Source organism: Streptopelia decaocto, assembly GCF_964273445.1.
Source record: "Streptopelia decaocto genome assembly, chromosome: 9".
In the NCBI taxonomy this organism is placed as follows: domain Eukaryota; kingdom Metazoa; phylum Chordata; class Aves; order Columbiformes; family Columbidae; genus Streptopelia; species Streptopelia decaocto.
In genome coordinates this window covers 20,506,114-20,526,120 of record NC_138664.1, presented here as the reverse complement: position 1 = coordinate 20,526,120, position 20,007 = coordinate 20,506,114, and the positions used below count along the sequence as shown (strand labels likewise).

General features: G+C 42.0%; 1 protein-coding gene across 6 annotated transcripts in view; it reads right to left on the bottom strand.

The window, feature by feature from the left end:
• Positions 1–20,007, bottom strand: part of MYO9A (myosin IXA) — a 160,170-nt gene that overhangs the window by 88,965 nt on the left and 51,198 nt on the right. For 5 of the 6 annotated variants that reach the window (XM_082061177.1, XM_082061178.1, XM_082061182.1 and 2 more), the window contains exons 3-8: positions 12,778–12,872; positions 9,685–9,747; positions 8,620–8,719; positions 5,554–5,610; positions 2,445–2,542; positions 334–460 (exon numbers count right to left, since the gene is read on the bottom strand). In XM_082061177.1, coding sequence (XP_081917303.1) covers positions 334–460; positions 2,445–2,542; positions 5,554–5,610; positions 8,620–8,719; positions 9,685–9,747; positions 12,778–12,872 — 540 coding nt within the window. The remainder of the gene's footprint in view (positions 1–333; positions 461–2,444; positions 2,543–5,553; positions 5,611–8,619; positions 8,720–9,684; positions 9,748–12,777; positions 12,873–20,007) is intronic. The other variant, XM_082061181.1, reaches the window with a different exon arrangement.

Below are 20,007 nucleotides of genomic sequence, written 5' to 3'. Positions count from 1 at the left end.
GTTTAAGGGAAAAGCATGGATAATAAGTCCTTAAATGGGTAATAAAGGGATGAGATGCACCCTCTAGCATCTCTAATATACTCTAAACTAATGCAATCTTTCAAATTTTAACCGAAGAAACAGGATTTTGGGGCAATTAAACCTGAAGGTGAAGATTAGGGGAAAAACCCTATCGCTCAAAATCTCATGAAAAAATCCTTAGAACTTTTCACTGGGAACGGCCCATAGTAATGGTAATGCAGGAGAACTTACCCATCTGCGAAAGTGGGAATAAATGCTATTATCAAATGAAAGCGGCTCATTAGGTGTGCACGTGAAACCGCGAAGGCTCACCTCCAGCAGGTCCGACACGATCGGCAGGATTTCAGGGTTACAAATATCGATGGAGTCGTCCCGGTAAGTCTTCTTTTTGTATCGGATGTTACCCAGGTGTAGTATCGCCGACAAGAGAGAGAAAATTCTAAAGGAAACGGAGAGAATTCATTTTCATTTGTCTTTTCTTAAAGCTAATGAAAACCAAAACCATATCCCCAACCATCCAATTGTTATCTTTGTATTTGACTCGTTCCTCTAATGTTTTCCTCAAAAATGATGCTCAAATGAAACATTCGCCTCACATAACACAGATTTTCACTTGGTCAGTACCAAATGAGCATCGGTGTGGTTTTCTTGGAAATTATTTAATATATCAAACCCACCGTTATAAAATAGTGCCCTGTATTGTCAAAAAAAATGATTCTCAAGGATCTAGGTATCTCGATTAAATATTTATTGTGCAATTCCCTAAATGGGAGATGGGACTCAGCCATGCGGGTCGTCCTTCTCAGTCCCCTGGCACATTGTATTTGATTTATCACCTTCTCAGATGTACTCTTGGGTAGAAAGCCTATATCAAAAAGCATTATTGCTTTTCTAATATACAAGCAAACTGAGACAGAGGAAAGATGTTACACTTCAAGTAAATTCATCCACCCATTTTTTAATTCGGTCATTTTTAAGTTATATCCTCTCTCCTCTGAAAAAAAATCCCTCCTCTCAATCACTTATAAAAGTATATCAATAATTAAAATAGCCTTCTTTTCTATACTCAGCTGAAGGTGGTTACTTTTTGCTGTTAACAGTTGTTGTACAACACCAAGCAGAATAAATTTGCCCACATAGTGAAGAATCCACTGGATTCTTTGACAGGCAAAATTCACCGGTAGAAATAGAAGAACTCGCACGCCAAGAAAAGTTATTGCACGGTAAATCAAAAGCGTGGATTTACATTCAACGCCGCTCAGTCCAGGCACTTAAACAGTGTTTAGGAAAAGCTTGACACAGAAAGCTGATTCTTGAAAGATAAGGAATCATGTGGAAAAGGCAGGAAACCTCGCACAGTTATGGGTTTCTTCTGGCTCAGATACATGTTAAAAAAGCAAGAAAAATGATGCTTGAAACAAGAGGAGGTAATCCACCCAGGTGCAAAAAAGAGAAATAATCTAAATGTGAAATATTAGCAGCATAAATGTCATTTACCCCAGGTGATGAATAGGGTTTCAAGTGCCATCAGTACCAAGCAGTAATTCTCTGTTCCCACATAAACCTCCGGGGTTTCAGACTGAGAGAACCACGTTCATTAAATTATTGTTTGAACGTCTGAGTTGAAAAAGTACAAGTTTTATCATTGTGTTTTAGCCACCAATGTGCTTTTTGGCAGCACTTACAGCGTCGAAACCACTCATTTTGAGGCTATTTTTTAAGTACGCATTTTTCTATACCTGTTACTAACCCTAAGTAACATATTCATCAAATTCGTTGAAACTTGCTCAAGACTTTCAAGCCAACAATCAAACCCAGAGGAATGACAGCGTGAAACACTGAATTTCAAAGTAATTTCCATTTGAAATTGGGTCCATCTTTTAGCAACACTCTGGATTTAGTGGTTTCAGTTGGGGACGACCCTCATGTCAAGCATGTAAATCAATCAGAGGAAAGGGTTGTTGCAACCCAACTAATAAGTCCAGTTCTTCAACCAGCACCTCCAGTGGATTTGTGGACAAAGGCCGGTTGGAAATGAGTCTATAGAACCAGCAAGTTACATGTGAAGGATTAAGCATGATGACTAATAATCTGAGTTTCTGATTAAATCAGGATGTGGATTCATAACACGCAGAGTAAGGCACGACTATTCGTGAACAGTAGAAAGATATTTCCAGATGCCAACTTTATGCCATTTGCATAGAGAGAATCATTATCTACAGTAATGATGGGCATATTTTGTTTATATCTTGGAATTCTGGGTTGGATTAGAAGCATGTTTTACCAATTATTCCTTCTTACCAGCCTCATGTAGAGCACAACAGTGTTGTTAGCTCAAGTTAAGTGAATTGTCTCACTGATTATAGAGGTGATATTCATTAATACAATAAATCATTTAATCTCGCTATGGAAAATAAACTCACTGTCTGCGCGTCTTGGGCAGGAAGCCCACCATCTCCATGGCCAGTTGTAACCGCTCAAAGTCGTGCTTTAAGTCCTCCCCTTCCACAGAAAAGCAATCCTGTTGGGTTAAAAAACCAAAGATTAAGCTTGGAAGGAAATGAAGATCAGGACAGGTCCAGATGGCCAAGTCAATATTGAATAAATATCATTTAACAATCTTCACACCTCTTACCGGCAATGGGAAGTGAGATATCCAGGAGGTCCTGTGGACATAATGGGGTTGATCAACCAGTTCAATAACCAGATCAGTAACTGGTTAATCAAGCTGTTTAGGAGCATCTGTTTTTCCAAGGACTTTATGGAAGTGCAAATTTCCATACAACAATACACTAATTATTTTTTCTCTGCACTGTGTTTTTATCCAGCACGGTGCAAAGGTCGCTCAAAGGACTCTACAATCTCCACCACAAATGCGTTGCTCTGAATAGCCTGGACTTCAGAGATATATTAGTATATATTTTTTGTTACTTTTTCTTGCAGGTACATTATTTTGTAGGCTTAACCTCTAACGCAAGAGGCGAGTCACATCATTCTATCAGTACAGCAAGACTTCGTCAACGTGGGACAATTAGCATACAAAATAGCTGTGAATTAATAAGGAGATGAAATATGTTACACATTTACAGGCAGTTTATTCCATAGTGAGTCCTGGTCCGTTAGGAGTTCCTATCACTAATGAGGAAGAATTCAGTTTTAAAATAGAATTGACATAATTTTCTGTAAAATATCAGAGAATTCAATCCTGCATAGGAAAGGGAAGCTTTATATGTATTTTTCACTAATTTTATTCTAACTACCAAGAAGTTTCCTAAACCAGAAGTTTGGTAAAAAGGAAGATTTGAAATAAACTGCATTTTATATTCCTTGGAAGCTAATGTGCCAGAACAGTTGATTTTCTCAGCTGATCCCCAACCTGATGGCATTATTGATACTTTCAGGGAAATCTGATGACATTCTGGACCCAACTAATATTGTCCTGCACCAACAGGTAGGAAACACAATTAGATTAATGCTCCTTAAATGAGTATCTAAACTATTAATGCCACGTTCCTTTTCCTTTGGCTCATCTTGCACCCCGCCATGGATTATCCATTATTCTCTCTCACTTCGTAGCCCATGCTTAATACTTTTTCCCATCGCTGCGTATAAAAATTCCCATCCTCTGAACCATAAATATAGAATAAAGTTATTTTATAGCATCAGGTTTGTGTCTCAAAGCGCCTGTCGCCATTTAAAGCCTCACGACTGTATCAGTGGTACGTTCTTCATCCCACTCGTCGCATCATTATAGCGAGAGTTACGAATTATGGGGAGAAATTCTTATTGAAGGTTTTATTCCAATAGAGGATACCACTCACACACAACAGCCTCATGCCCTTGACTAAAAGCTGGAGAAGCTTCATTTTGTGGCATCATTCATCCAAAATTAAGTCCCGAGTCAAGAGCGAAATACCACAGACAACTCAGAAGTAGCACAGTCCGCGCCAAAGGCAATTTAATTGATGATTTACATAACAATTGCCCAACTCATTAATCCACATGGAAAGGCCTTTTGTAAATTATCTACTTAAAAGCAGATGCTCTCTGTAGCGTTTCAGCTCTGCACTGTTTCCTAATGGATGATAAATGGATGATAATTATAAAAAAAAGGCGTTTCTTCGATATTAGGGCAGACAAGCATTACAAAGTCCATGCCCACAGACCAAATTCATCGTGAATATTCCAATTAGTTTCCCAGGAAAAGCTGAAGAAATGCATGGAAAGTTTAAAGAAGACATAATAAATAGGGTTTAGATATAATAAATAGTTTCTTTATAAACCCGACATCTGCAATGGGTTGAGTCGGTGGTTATGGGGAGAGGTCCAGGGTTTGTTTAAGAGTGAATCACCAAGCGAAGCAAAGATGTTATTTACCATGAGCATCACAGAAAACCATCCCGAGCAAAATAAAACACCAAATTGTAACAGCACACGGTTTTGCGATAACGTGGGCAGTCCTGAGATCCTGAGCTGGCCCCTCCAAAAGGTGGTAAATTTGAGGTTTGTTTCAATTTCAATTCTTGCAGTAAATTGTCCAAACCCATTTTTAAGCAATTAAGGCCTTTGCAACATAGTACAGTGTGTGAAGGTATCTAATAAAGCATCTGCTCTTCACTCCCCAGGCTTCTGAGGTTTCTCATGTGCTAAGGATACTAACACAATATTCAACATTTTTAAATCTTGTGGGGGGTTAATCTTCCCCTCCTTTCTTCCCTCCTAAGCATTTTGCAGCTGAAATCTCGCTGTTCAGATGCGTATTTAGCCCAAGCAAAGCCCCATCACCTCTTACTCTCCCAGACACACCAGCTAGAGTTGGGCAACCACGAAGCACACGGCAAAATGAGCAGGAACAACATGCAGCTGATGCGGAACGTGCTTCCCCGTGCAGGACAAACCCAACAGACACTGGCACGGGACACAGGGACACCCAGAGGCTGGTGCCGCCACCTCGGGCATGCAGGAGGAGCTGGAGAGGGGGGAAGAGCATCACCGGTCCCTTTTTTGGGTTGATCCATTTGGAAAGGTTGATCATGTCAGCAGAACTATTTTAGGAGAAGAAATTCGTTTTGCGTTCTGAATAAAACCAGGGTTTGATTTCTCCCGGGGGGATGTTTTGGGTTCATTTGAAGGCCGGAGAGCAGATACACCGCTACAACCAGCACGAGCTGATGCATCTCTTAGGGCTTCACGATTTGCTGTTTTAGTGGGAAGCAATTTCAATTTTCGCATTGCTCCTGTATCACGATTTCCATAAAGCATGTATTATCTTAAGAACAAAAAAAACCCCTTAGTTTGCTAAAGTTGACCATCTCTGGCTCTTGAAGAAGCTTTCCAGATGGAAGGAACCAAAAAAGGGCAAAGGAAGAAAACATGAGTCTTGTCACGAGTTAACACACAAGCGACACCACCGCAAGGCAGAGGGTAATTAATAGGTTAAACTAATTGGACTTTGCTTTCTGCTCAGGTCTCGGTGCGGCTAAAACTGAAGGGAGCAGGAGCAACAGCGAAGATGGGGGTTCTTGTACTGACCGGCTCCGAGTCATTGCAATAATCATCCCAGCTCTCTCGGAGGGGTTTCTTTGTCATCTGAAAGCAAGGCAGAGCGCGTTAAGTAGTGTTCAGCCCCAAAATAATTCCTCCTACCTGCTCTATAACCACGGCAGCAACTCAACTTTTCAAGCAAAATTATTATTATTATTATTCCGCAGAGTCATTAATGCTTTTTTTTTTCTTTTTTTAAGGTACGATTTCTAATACTTTTGCAGTCACGGTGCTACAACTCCTGTTCACACTGTTTTCATGGCAATCTCATGCAATAACCTTAATAGATTTGAAGATCTTTTTCTCTGGGGTTAAAGAAACCTTTGGTTTACCTAGAGTTGAAGTGCTATTGATGGGAAAATCACACTGAAGAGCACATTTTTTATTTCTCCTCTCAACCTCTGCTCTAGACACATAGAAGTGCTGCAAAAGCGCGATTCTCCGACCGATTAGAAAGCGACACTTGAAAGGTTTTTAGAAATGTGTATATTTTTACAATCAGACAGAAGTCAAAGAACACGAGCTCCTGAAGAACTTCAAATAAGGACCTAATTCTGCAAATCACTGCTTTCAATATGAATCACTGGCACAGAAAACACTCAGCAAGTTGAGAGAAGGACTCCTGATGCTGGTATGAGATGTGGAGAGGTCATCCAAAATCAAGGGATAGGGCAAGTTAATTTGATTTAAAATATATATATATATATACACATATATATGTATTTTTGCCAAATTGCTTCCCTGCAATTACAGATCAACAACATAACAGCATGTTTTGGTGAAATTTCTGAATAGATTATTACTCATCTGCAATGCAAAAATGCACGTTTGTTTTGCATAACACACCATGAGCTGAGGAACCTGGGAGGAAACGGTAACACTTGGCTTGGACCGAGTCCTTGACAGAAGGGGCCTGGTTCAATATTTTATAGCTACACACCATTGCATTTATAATTTTACTTTAAAAATTAGCACCTTTAAATTTCTATCAAAAAAAAAAGACTATCATGAAAAGCAATGTTTTCGACTAACATAAAACTGCCAATTGCCCAACAGAACCTGTGAATCTGACAAAATAGATGTTGAGCAAAAAGCCTTTGGCTCTTAATCCATTACTCATTTGTACAAATTTCCCGATCCCGAGTCGTTAAGAGCGGGTGAGGTGGACTGAGAACTGGCTGAAGGGAAGAAGCCAGAGAGTCGTCAATGGGGCAGAGTCCAGTTGAGGCCTGGATCCAGTGCAGTGCCTCAGGGGGCAGTGCTGGGGCCGGGATTATTCAATATATTCATCAATGATTTGGATGAGGGAATAGAGTGACTGTCAGCAAGTTTGCTGATGACACCAAGCTGGGAGGAGTGGCTGACACTGGAAGCTGTGCTGCCATCAGAGACCTGGACAGGCTGGAGAGCTGGGCGGGGAGAAATTGAGTGAAATAGAACAAGGGCAAGTGTAGAGTCTTGAACCTGGGCAGGAACAACCCCAGGTTCCAGTGTAAGTTGGGGAATGACCTATTAGAGAGCAGTGTAGGGGAAAGGGACCTGGGGGTCCTGGGGACAGCAGGGTGACCATGAGCCAGCACTGGGCCCTTGTGGCCAGGAAGCCAATGGGACCTGGGGTGGGTTAGAAGGGGGTGGTCAGTAGGTCAGAGAGGTTCTCCTGCCCCTCTGCTCTGCCCTGGTGAGACCACACCTGGAATCTTGTGTCCAGCTGTGGCCCCTCAGTTCCAGCAGCACAGGGAACTGCTGGAGAGAGTCCAGCGCAGCCACCAAGATGCTGCAGGGAGTGGAGCATCTCCCGTGTGAGGAAAGGCTGAGGGAGCTGGGGCTCTGGAGCTGGACAAGAGGACACTGAGGGGGGACTCATTCCTGGGGATCAATATGGAAAGGGGGAGTGTCAGGAGGATGGAGCCAGGCTCTTCTCGGTGACAGTCAATGGTAGGACAAGGGGCAATGGGTTCAAACTGGAACACAAGAAGTTCCACTTAGATTTGAGAAGAAACTTGTTGGGGGTGAGGGTGGCAGAGCCTGGCCCAGGCTGCCCAGGGGGGTTGTGGAGTCTCCTTCTCTGCAGACATTCCAACCCGCCTGGACACCTTCCTGTGTAACCTCATCTGGGTGTTCCTGCTCCATGGGGGGATTGCACTGGATGAGCTTCCCAGGGCCCTTCCAACCCCTCACATTACTCTGTGATTCTGTGGGTGGGAGTCATTAATATTAGAGGAGATTTTGGCTTTGATAGCCCACTTTAAAAAGATCTTGAAAAAGCCCCAGGGAATTGAGATGCATTTCAGAGTTAAATTATATATTATAGAAAGACTAAAGGCTATTTGGGTTTTGCTGCGTGCAAAAGTTTATCTCCAGCTTGTGGGTTAAATGGCTTTTTATTGCTAATCATGTCTCAGCTCCAAGAAAATTGCAATTAGTTAAAATCAACATATAGCCTAACTATTCCACATATTCTTTTTCTTTTTTGTGAACAAAAAGCAGTGAAGTCCCTATTCCCAAGCATGTTAAATACCTGTAATAAATCTGATTTTCTAAAGTATGAGTTTAGTTGGCCACTGGTAGTACCTCATGCATTTTTAATTTGTTGGTTGCTGTGGTTTTAGTTATATTAAACTTATTATATTGTTAAATTCAAAGGATCATGCCAGCCATGAAGCTACAAAATTAGAACTACGCCATGCAAGACGTTAAATCCCGGAGAGCTACTAGAATAACACATTATCTCTTTTTCTCCTACTCAGCAGACAGATGTTAATGAGTAAATGACACTCGCACAGATAACACGTAAATTACTATTGTTTCTCCCTTTGACAATTAAAACCACAGTATATTTACCATATCCCAGACAGGACAAAACTGGAAAACACTGATTATTATTTTTATCAGGAGTTCAGATTGCCAATGCAGAATTATTTCTGATGATGGAAGAGGACGAAGAACCTTAAGACAACCCATTTTTCGCTACTCCGCGCATTTTCTTTATTAGCATTAAATATCAGGAGTAGAAAAGGCAAGATGATTTATTAGATTCCTGTACAGAATTCCCACCTGGTTGAGATAATGATATTCCTCAGGCTGCTTCAGATGAAACGCTGATCTCTCTTCCTCGCTCGCTCCCGCCAGGAGGTAATAAAACACATGGTAGTTGCTGGTGACAAATAAAAAATAAGTTATATTTCAAAACAAGCAGCAGCACTAAGCAGAGAAATGCATGTAGAGCTCAGAACCTGATTTTCCAGCTTTCAAACTCAGACTTGAACACTGTTCAGAAATGGCTGGTACCCACTTTGCAAGTGATGCAAACAATGAAATTAAGTAATGGAGAATGAGATCCCTCTTTTCCAGCCATGGAATCTATACTGAAAGAATTCCTGACCACCCCCTTCTAACCCACCCCAGGTCCCATTGGCTTCCTGGCCACAAGGGCCCAGTGCTGGCTCATGGTCACCCTGCTGTCCCCAGGACCCCAGGTCCCTTCCCCTACGCTGCTCTCTAATAGGTCATTTCCCAATTTATACCGGAATCCCGAGAGTCACTCCCCAACTTATACTAGAATCAAAACAACTTATTTCCTTGCAACGCAGAAATTATTATTACTTTAAATACCTGCTTTCTAAGACAGAACAGAAAAATCTTCCATTTTCATGGCTTCTCAAATATTCAAAATATTTTAATGTTACTAATGCTAAAAATCCCCAGGTGACACTCATCTGTTTTGCTTCATGGCGACTCTGACAGGGATTAACGCTAAGAGCATCGCAGTGTTTCTAAAATTAAAACTTTGGGTTTCCGCTGGATGTTTTCCAAGAGGAGCCCAGTTTAATCACCCAAGAACACATTTGTCAAGGTTACATGTGCTATTTCACTTTGGGATCAGTCCATGAGCATTTGGGAAAACTTCTTGCACAATATCTGTCTCAAAAAGGAAACACGGATAGAAGCACCAAGAGCTGAAATACAACTAGAAGCAGCAAATTTATTTAAAATCAGGGTAATAATTATTGAGAGCAGAGTATGCAACAAAGAAGAACAGGGTTAGGAACATGAAATGCGACACTATCAGCACATATAGAAGTCAAAACCAACCCTGGAAGGCAAAATCCAGACACCTACCGCTCGTTGTGCTCCTGATAGACCAGGCGGGATTTCTCCAGGAGGTACTTTTCAACATAAGCTCTGCAAGGCAAAAAGAAAAGCGTTATTCATTGACCCACCGTTCAACTTAAATGAACACCGCTTTACTGGGACGCACCAAAAACACACAAAAGTTTCAGCCTTGTTTCACTTAGTTATATAAATTTCTTCCTAGGCAGAACAAGCCCAATATTATATTTGGCTTTTGAGGTTTTTTGGGTTTGATACAAAGCCAAGACTAACTTGGATATGAAAAACACGAGCTATGGGCAGGAAAGTTTGACAGCGCTGAAGAAGCTCGGATACCTATTTAATCTGAAGCCAGCAAAATCAAATTGCTTGCAGACCAAATACATCTGGGTGCAAAAGTTTGCGAGATCAGATTTAGCTGCAGGACAGTCCCCAAATCGCCGTCAGTTCTTCAAGAGCAGCCACTTCTCAACAAAAACTCGGGTTATTAACTCAAAAAATCAACAACTGCAGAAGCTCCTTCTTGTAGTTTACATAATAAACCATAATAAGCATGTTTCATTTACATATTAAAGCCTTTTTTTTTTCAAGCTCGCAGAGCTAAAACAAGCTTTGACAGGTTTTTTCTTTCAAACAATACTAACCAGTAATGATAGGGATTTAGAGAGCAGAGTTATAATTGGTAATTTTAGATGATGTCGCTGTGTTTTTCCAGTGACGTGGCACCAACATCCAACAGATGAACTGGGAAACTCCCTGAATTTTGGCCGTGGGAGGACGAGGAGGCACTTCTACGCTTGCATCTCCCCCATAGCCTCCAAATGGGAAGCCAGACTCATTTATTGCTTGTATTGCTGTAATTTTCCCCTCCTTTCACTAAAAAATAAGGTAAAATGAATCATTTGGAGGTGCTGCAGAGGTACAGGAGCTCCTGGAAATGGCACATCCGCCCCGCAGCACGATGCTCTTGCAGGGCAGCCACCACATTTCATCCTTTACTGTTGGCAATTACGTCAAATCTACCTTTAAGGGCAAAGAAAAGGCTTTCTAGGAGTATAATTTTGTGCAAAATCCTCATTTAAGCACGTTCCAGAGCCTGTACTCAGCATACCAGGTCGCACCATCCGAAATCTGAGGCTGAATTTCATATACGCATTCTCATGAACACCCAAGCGGCGCATGTTTGAAAGCGCCGGCTCGCAGTATTTGAGATCCAGCCTCACGCCGCTGCGCAGATTTCCCATTTCACCGGCGCTTTTTAATTAAAACGTCTCCTATCTGGCTCTTGTGCAGTTTTATGGAGCGTGTCTGATGTCGGGGCTTTTGATCACCCTGTGAGGATGGAGCAGGTTGCAAAGACCATCCTCCAAAACTCGCTTATCATCGAGCAGGACGTAATAAATTCAGGAAAGCCGATGGGAAAGCACTTAACTGTAGCCATCGCTCATGTTGCATCCATTTTAAAAACACCTTCAAAGGCTTCATTTCATGGGGTGGGGTTGGCTGCTTCTAAATCTCTGAGCTATTACATCTCTTAAGTTTAAATTCACTTCAAGTTTGGGGTCATTATATTCACATAGCGAATATCCAACTGCTATTTTCAGCCTACGAACAGAGCGAATTTCTGCTTCGGGGCTGCAAATCACAGTTGCATTAACAAAGCAAATAACATGTAGAAGACAGTCTGATAGTTGTGCTTAAAATATACGCTAAGCTTTGAAAAAAGAAATACTTGTGATCTTCTTTGTAAGACTACGGAAAAAAATTGTGGTCTCGTATGCCAGGAACAGCTCACGGGTTTTTTTAAATGTCTTTTTGTTTTCTTTGGGCAGCATTGCAAGCTTATAGCAAAGCACAATCACATCACGCCGCGCGAGAAAAGACTGTGAAAGTGCATTTATTGAAAGAAGAGAGAAAATTCCTTATATTTTATGAACTAGAGTGCATGAATACTATGTTACTTGCACTGATCTGCCAAGAATAAATACAGGCTACATCCATAGAGCTGACATAGCATGTCAATGTAATACAGTGTTAAGGCACGTGCTGGGTTTTTTACCCTGTATTTCAGTAGGTATTAAAAAAATAATAATAAATGGGGGCTTTTAAGAAAACTGTTCATCAGAATTAAAGAAAAAGAACATCAGATTTGACGTAGGATGAAAAACCCAGCAGGAAGGTACACGGAGTACCCAGGCTCATTTGAAAAATTAATGGAAGCTATTTGTGTGATACCATTCTGCTGGGAAATAAAGAGAACAACAAAATTAAAAGCAACTCTCTAAAATAACAACAAAGTCCCAGCAAGGGATCTCTTAGCTGGCTGCAGAAATTCTCCAGCCCCTGGCATGGTGCTTCTGCTCTTCGCTTTTCCAACTGTGCTAATTAACCGGGAGAAAGAGCAGAGTTAACGTAGCCCTGCTCATTTAGAGCTGGCTTGAGTCACTTTGTGACGACCTGACGCTGTCTGAATTGTCTAAAGCCAGGCCTAAGTCCACCCAGAAGGTTTCATCCCTAGGCTTCCAAGCACGCAGGGGGTCGGAGTCCCAGCGATCCGTCCCATCGGATTTGGGAAGCAGAAGAGATGCCAAAAAACCATGGACAACCACCATGGAAATAAAGATCTCCTTGCAATGGCCTGGAGGGGGGAAAAGAGGCTTTAACTGGTCAAGGGCTGGGTTAAAGAAAGACTCCAGGGTGGAGACAGAAGCATATGGGGAATTAGCCAGCGATCAAGAGGAGTCTGGCTCCATCTCATCAGATTAAACCCTCCGGAGCCTCAAAGCCACCTCAGCCTCATCATCCAGCCTTCCCTGTCTTGCCTTAACCGCTGGCTTAAGAGGAAAAGTTTCATTTCAGTTTAATTATCAAGCTGACATCATGACAAAAGAGAGCTCAGCTGGCTTTGGGCCAGCTCAGGTGTATTTGTGCAATTTAAATACACTAAATATACTAATTTAAATATACTAAAAAATACATGTTGTTTTTTTTTTTTTTAATTTAGTCCAAAAAAAATAATGAACCTCCCATTTCAGGTACCCCCTACAACAGCGTATTTAAGCTCCTCGTGCAGGTAAGAACACGCGCACGATTCCCACTCACCCTCGCACGGTGCCAGTCTCCTGATAATTCACTTGAATAAATTTGCCGAAGCGACTGGAGTTGTTGTTATGTGCCGTCTTCGCGTTCCCAAAAGCCTGTGAAAAACAGAGAGGTGCCATCGTTACATATGAAGAGCCACCGCCTTCCCTTATTTAAATCCCTTGCTTTGGGGGTTTTGCGACCATTGTGTAATTAATAAAAAGCATATGGTGAAAGTGAGGTGAATAGGCTACAAAGTAATACAATGAGCTTCTGGGGACTGTGTTCCTTTGCACTTTGGTATTGGCGAAGGGCAGATAAATGCTGTTTACAAATCAAGTGTAAGCTGCACAACAGAGATTTAATATTTGAAGTTATTATAGTCTATATTAAGGCTGTGCTCTGTTCATTTAAATAAATACAAAAGTACAGTGCTCCAACAAGACTCTAAATTTTAATGAGCTAGAGGAAGCTGCTTTTTAATTATATATTGAATGAGGTGAAAAATGCTTTGAAGGCTCCTCAGATGTTAGACAATGTCGTATATATAACACCAGCATAACCCTGAGTATTTTCACCATTTCAGACACTGTCATTTCAATTTGCTGCTGTTGTCTTTCCAAAATCAAAATGCTTTTACGCCTTTATTATGAGAAGCTTTTATTTAAACCCTGCCTAACCAAGACACCTAATCCCGAGAGTCATTTATCATCATTTAAAATAAGAGTCTGAACAGAAGAGCTATTGGGAACCTGTAAGAACTGCAGCTCAGCTTTGGTAAAAACTGGTATTTTCAACTGTGCCTAAATCACTTTAATAATAACCCAGCCCACGGCGACAGGATCTGTCAAGCTGCCAAGTACAATTAATGTTTCATTTCTTAAACCAGTTCTGATAATCATTCACCTTTTCTTCTAAGCCCAACTTATTTAAGGTCATTATAATTTCTAAGTGTTGTTTGTGTGTGGACGTTGAGTTCCAAACACGTTTTGTGCTGAGGTTTAATGCCAGAGCTCAGCTCTGAGCTCCCAATAGATTTATTCCCTACTCAGCTATTTATTAGAAAAGATTAAAAGGGCTTTACATCTATAATCTTTTCAAATGACCTTTTCAGACTTAACTTTGTAACTAAAAGCAGAAAAAAAAGATAAATTAAATGAAACCTTGGCGAAAAGCTATTTGATACGTTTGGTACCTGCATGACGCTTGCTCTCACATCTACTTTTATCTTCCCAGGAAGATTTCTTTAGCGATCTCGTTAGATTTAATGATTTAAGAACCAGAGGAGGTTTGTTAACAGAATAACAATGTGATTTTTTTTCCCTCCTATTTGAATACAGGGATTTGTTTCAACTCAAGCTGCTGCATATAAATTCACTTTGGTTGATTAAAACAAGTCCTGCGATCGCCGCAACCCGCCGAGCGAGCAGGTTGGACCTGAAAGATGCTGATTTCAGACCCGCAGCGCAGGAGCGATCCCTGCAGAGCTCTCGCAGCTCCTCAGCCTGCCCGTGCTTGTTTGCTGCTTATTTCTCCCCAAAATCCCCCCCACAACCAGCAGCCCATCTCTACCCCCCCAACAGAGGGTGTCAAGGATGCTCACACCCCCAAAACTCGAAATGATTAAATCCCAGGCATCGTCTCCCCAAACCAGGTATTTTGAATTTCTCTGCAATAGGATCAACCGCAATCTAAGACACCATGTGAAGACAATAATATACATTTTCTATATGCCTAATTAATGCTGTTGACAGAATCAGAATCACAGAATCTCAGAATGTCAGGGGCTGGAAGGGCCCTGGAAAGCTCATCCAGTGCAATCCCCCCATGGAGCAGGAACACCCAGATGAGGTTACACAGGAAGGTGTCCAGGCGGGTTGCAATGTCTGCACAGAAGGAGACTCCACAACCCCCCTGGGCAGCCTGGGCCAGGCTCTGCCACCCTCACCCCCAACAAGTTTCTTCTCAGATTTCAGTGGAACCTCCTGTGTTCCAGTTTGCACCCATTGCCCCTTGTCCTGTCACTGGTTGTCACCAGAAGAGCCTGGCTCCATCCTCCTGACACTCCCCCTTTCCATATTGATCCCCAGGAATGAGTCCCCCCTCAGTGTCCTCTTGTCCAGCTCCAGAGCCCCAGCTCCCTCAGCCTTTCCTCACACGGGAGATGCTCCACTCCCTGCAGCATCTTGGTGGCTGCGCTGGACTCTCTCCAGCAGTTCCCTGTCCTGCTGGAACTGAGGGGCCACAGCTGGACACAAGATTCCAGGTGTGGTCTCCCCAGGGCAGAGCAGAGGGGCAGGAGAACCTCTCTGACCTACTGACCACCCCCTTCTAACCCACCCCAGGTCCCATTGGCTTCCTGGCCACAAGGGCCCAGTGCTGGCTCATGGTCACCCTGCTGTCCCCAGGACCCCCAGGTCCCTTTCCCCTACGCTGCTCTCTAATAGGTCATTCCCCAACTTTTACTGGAACCTGGGGTTGTTCCTGCCCAGATTCAAGACTCTACACATCTGAGAAGAGACCAGCCAGCAACAACATGAACTCATACCAGACTAAATGGACAGCAACCCTATTTTGTTCTGCTTTTATATAATTTAATAAAGAATTAAAAAAAAAAAAAATTCCTGTGCTTATACCTCAAACAATTGCTCACAGAGATGAAATAAGGTCTATTTATTAGGATTTCTATGGGAAGAGCCTTACCCAAGAATAAATCTCTTTTATTCTGTAACAGAGAACATTCAGAGTCAGGAGAAAAAACCATTTCGAGTCCAGGAGTGGGGAACTGCAGGAGTCCTCTTTTTTATGAGCTTTTTTTCCTGGATTAATATGCCAGACCACATGATGATTTATAATCCAAACGCCTACAGAAATCATAACCCATAATATCCCTCTTTCATGCATTTTTCTTTCTTGCTGATGTAAATGAGAAAGCTCCTTGGATCGCGTCTGGTTCAACACGACGATGGCAAAGCCACGCTGGGGCAGGGCCAACAAGGAGCTAAAGAAATGCCTGATGTTTAACTGGAGACAACTTCAGACATTTTTGTTTGCTTTACTCACCGTGTTTCTTTAACAGAACTATTGGGTTATTAAAAAAAAAATGCTACTAATTCAATTTATGCATGCCTAATCTATATATACTCAAACAGGACACCATGTCCTTCTGCAACCAGGGCATAATATAATAGTTGAGCCTTGGAAAATATGAAATAAGTTCTGACTGCTTCCCTGAAACAAATTATCTTCTGTTGGTATTATTTCCTTTTACTAACTCATTGATTCGAAGCTGCCGAGCAGCTCAACGGGCAAAACTCCGTAAGAGCATTCCTTACATTCTCGGGGAGACCGAAGCTTTTCCTGGCTGGGGCTCAACTTTTGGAAAGGAATCAAATTCAATATATTCATCTGTAGGAGCTGAGGCTGGTGGCTCCACCGAGGAACGAGCAGCTCCATTCCTCCTACCACCCTCCTGCACACCGAGATGCTTATCAGGGATGGCAGGGAAAAAATGATCATTAACAGTTTCATTGCTGGATACTTCACCTTCCTCCTCGCCTGATCCTGAGGGCTCGTGGTCTCTTCAGTTTGGGCTGAATATTAATGCAATCTGGATTAGTTACAGATTAATAAGGGTTATTTTAATGAAATGCGGTGATTTTTCAGAATCCCTACATCTAGGAAAACACCGCAGTGACTTGTTCTCATATGGCAGTGACAATAAGATGCTGCTATATAGATAATCCTAATTAAATGTCATTCCCTTATAAAATAACAGCTGCATTCCCCTATAGAATAACAGTGAAAGCACTAATGGAAATAGGTGCTTTTGCTGGTGTATTTAAGGTTCCTCGCGCTTCTCAAATGTGCCTCTAGAATTCACCCTTAGGGGGACAAATAAACATGTCATTTTCTCTTTGCCATTTAGAAAGAGAACTGTATTAACAGACAAGGCTTTTGAAATGGATTCCCACCTACTTGAAGTGTGAATTTAATTTTTCAGAAAGCCATACCATGAATATAGCAGAAGAAAAGCAAGCCAGCTGCTTCAATCTCAATCTAGGCTATGCCATGGCAGAATAGTTAACTTATTAGTTTTATCCCGTCGTGGGACACTGAAGGGACTGGGAGCAAGATTTAGTGCCGCTCATTTATGCCAGGGCCAAGAAATAGGTTAATATCAGACAAGAGACTGCTGGAAGATTCGTGTTCCCTGGTGGATGGTGAATTTTGAAAATCCGTGAATCAAACGTATTCATAAAGTCTGAATGACTTGTAACCGTATAAGCGAGGTGGAAACTCGAGGCGTCAGCCAGCAATCCAACAGCCAAGGAAATAAAAAGCTTATGCAACTCAGGAGAATATTTGTGAATTAAAATATTTGCATATATATGTGCTGGAAAAGGCCAGAAGAGGAGTGCGGACTCCATACAACGCCCAAAGAGCCCAAGTCCTAATTTTGTAAATGTGATGTCTTTTTTATCCAACCAGGTCACTCACCAACATTTTAAGTTATTCTCTGTAGTTACAAACTCCTTACTACACCTTGAAACATAAACGGCTGGATGATAAAGATCATTTTTGCCTGTTTTCATTCAACCTGCAACCAACCTCCCAGCACTCTTGTCCTGTTATATTGCTTTTTAACAGAAATATATCGGATTATGACCAGAACATAAAACGCTTCTAGACTACTAAAGTTAGAGCCTCACTAAATCCCTTCTCATTATTGCTGCTGCCCGGGGAAATATTATTTTTAAATCTGCAGCTCACCATCTGATAAAACCCACCAACCTGAATTCTAAAGGGGCCTGAAACAGCCCCCCCAGCTTTCGGTTTCCATCAGGTACCTAAAAGCAAAGACCACGACACCGCAATAAGCACCTGAAAAGTTTCAAAGCTCAAAGAGATGGGCTGCAATGTGAATTTGTGCAAATAAACCACCATATCTGTGAAACCTTCAAGACGTTGTTCTGCGCGGCCAAGCGGTAACACTGAATAATTTAGTTTATGGCCATTAAATACGAGCTCAAGCACTCACACCTCGCTTTTCAATTCTCTTTATTGTGGCTGGATGTTCCACGCTGCTTAATGAAACCGTCGCTGCTTTTCTGGTCAAAAGCACAAACCGCGGAGTATTTATAGGCTTGGCGCTGCAAAGTTTGAGCAGAGCTCTCACCGAGAGCAACCTGCAACCCCCACCTGCCCAACACCCACCTTTAAGTCCTTTTCACAGAATCACAGAATGGACTGGGTTGAAAAAGCCCTCAGAGATCATCGAGTCCAACCCTTGGTCCAACTCCAGTCCATTGACTAGATCATGGCACTAAGTGCCATGGCCAGTCTCAGTTTAAAACCCTCCAGGGCCAGTGAGTCCAGCACCTCCCTGGGCAGCCATTCCAATCCTGACCACTCTCTCTGCACAGAATTGCTTTCTCATCTCCAGCCTCAATTTCCCCTGGCAGAGTTGAAGCCCATGGCCCCTTGTCCTATTGCTGATGCCTGGGAGAAGAGCCCAATCCCCACCTGGCTGGAACTGCCCTTCAGGTAGTTCTAGAGAGTGCTGAGCTCAGCTCTAAGCCTCCTCTTCTCCAGACTAAACAAGCCCAGCTCCCTCAGCCTCTCCCCATAGGGCTTGTGTTCAAGTCCCTTCCCCAGTCTTGTTGCTCTTCTCTGGACCCGCTCCAGCACTTCAATCTCTTTCCTGAGCTGAGGGGCCAGAACTGAACACAATACTCCAGGTGTGGCCTCCCCAATGCTTTTCTCTTTGGTTATTCTTGTCCTTAACGAGCCACTGGGACGCATTGCAGAGCCAAAACCCAATTTTCCATTTCAGGCCTCAAAGGCGACAAAGCAGTTTAAACGCCAGGTCTCTAATAGCAAAATACATTAATTTTTGCTTGATTCCAAACTGATAATGTTGTTCTCCAATATTTTAGAAAAAAATTCTAGTTGTTGAAGACTCCAAATGGCAAACAGGAGTTTGAAAACACCACATATATATCTAAAACCTCCAAGTCTCTCATACGTATCAGGATTTATATACAGTTTAGATGGATTCACAACACATTTCAGGGTATTACCTCTCAATGCATTTAGTTGATAACCACCAAGGCACCTCCTGGTTGGCAAAATCCGCAGCGCCACAAGGCTGCAGAAAATAAAACAAGTCGGTATTTTCAGAAGAAAGTATTTGCAAAGCTCTGGCTGCTGCTGAAAAATAGGTTTAAAAATAAAAATACTAGACCTATGTTTTCCTTCCTTGCAATACAAGTCTATTGCGGGTAAAAGAAGAAATTCAAAGCACTCAGAGCTCTGCAAGCCCGTATTTGATAGCAAAGCACAGCAGAACATCTCTGGGGTGGTGGTTGCTTTCTGTAGTGTCTCCTAATAATGAGATATTTTTTTTGCTTACAAGCTTCTCAAAAACACACAGTTTTCTGCTTTCTCCTGTAAAATTAGTAATGCGTTTTTTTAAGCCATCACAGCTTTAATGTCTTATCATTGTAAAATGTCTGCGCTAAACCTACCTGGCCACAGCAAAACTGAGATCATTCAAGGGCAGAAATCTCCCCTTCTGCTGAATGGAGTCGCCATCCTGGGATGCAACAATTAACCAATAGATCTTTTGTAGAAATTAGGCTTAAAATACAGGGTCAGTTAAAACCACTTGGCTTTGTGCATTTCCAGCTCCCTAATACAAATACGGGAGAAAATGACTTTTGATGGGAGAGCGGTGAGCTGAATAAGGTTTTGGGGTCAATTTAACTGAATAAAAGAAGTGCCGGTGTATGTAATGGAAATATCAAGAGCACCATTAAATCCACTTATAGAGTAAGATAGCCTAGATAAAGTACGATAAAAGTCATTACAACACACATTTGTTTGGGAGATTTAAAGCTCTGCTGTTCCAGATGCTCTATCAGCCATGGAAGAAATAGGATCTAGCATCTGCATTCCTGGCAAACGCTTCAACGCTGGCAGAATATTCCTCCTTTTCCCATACTTAAGCACAGGATCAGCCCATTTCAGCTCCTCCATTTTACAGAAAAAATAAAATAAAATAAAATAAAATAAAATAAGGAATTTCCATGTAACCACGATGCAACAAAATAAAACCCCAAAGTAGAGCAAAGCCTCCTACTTAAGTTCTCTTCCCAAACGATGACAGTTTTCCTACACAAACTTTACTACATCAGATGCAGGTAACAAGTGTCCCAGGACCAAGCAAGATCTCCTTAATCAGTGCTT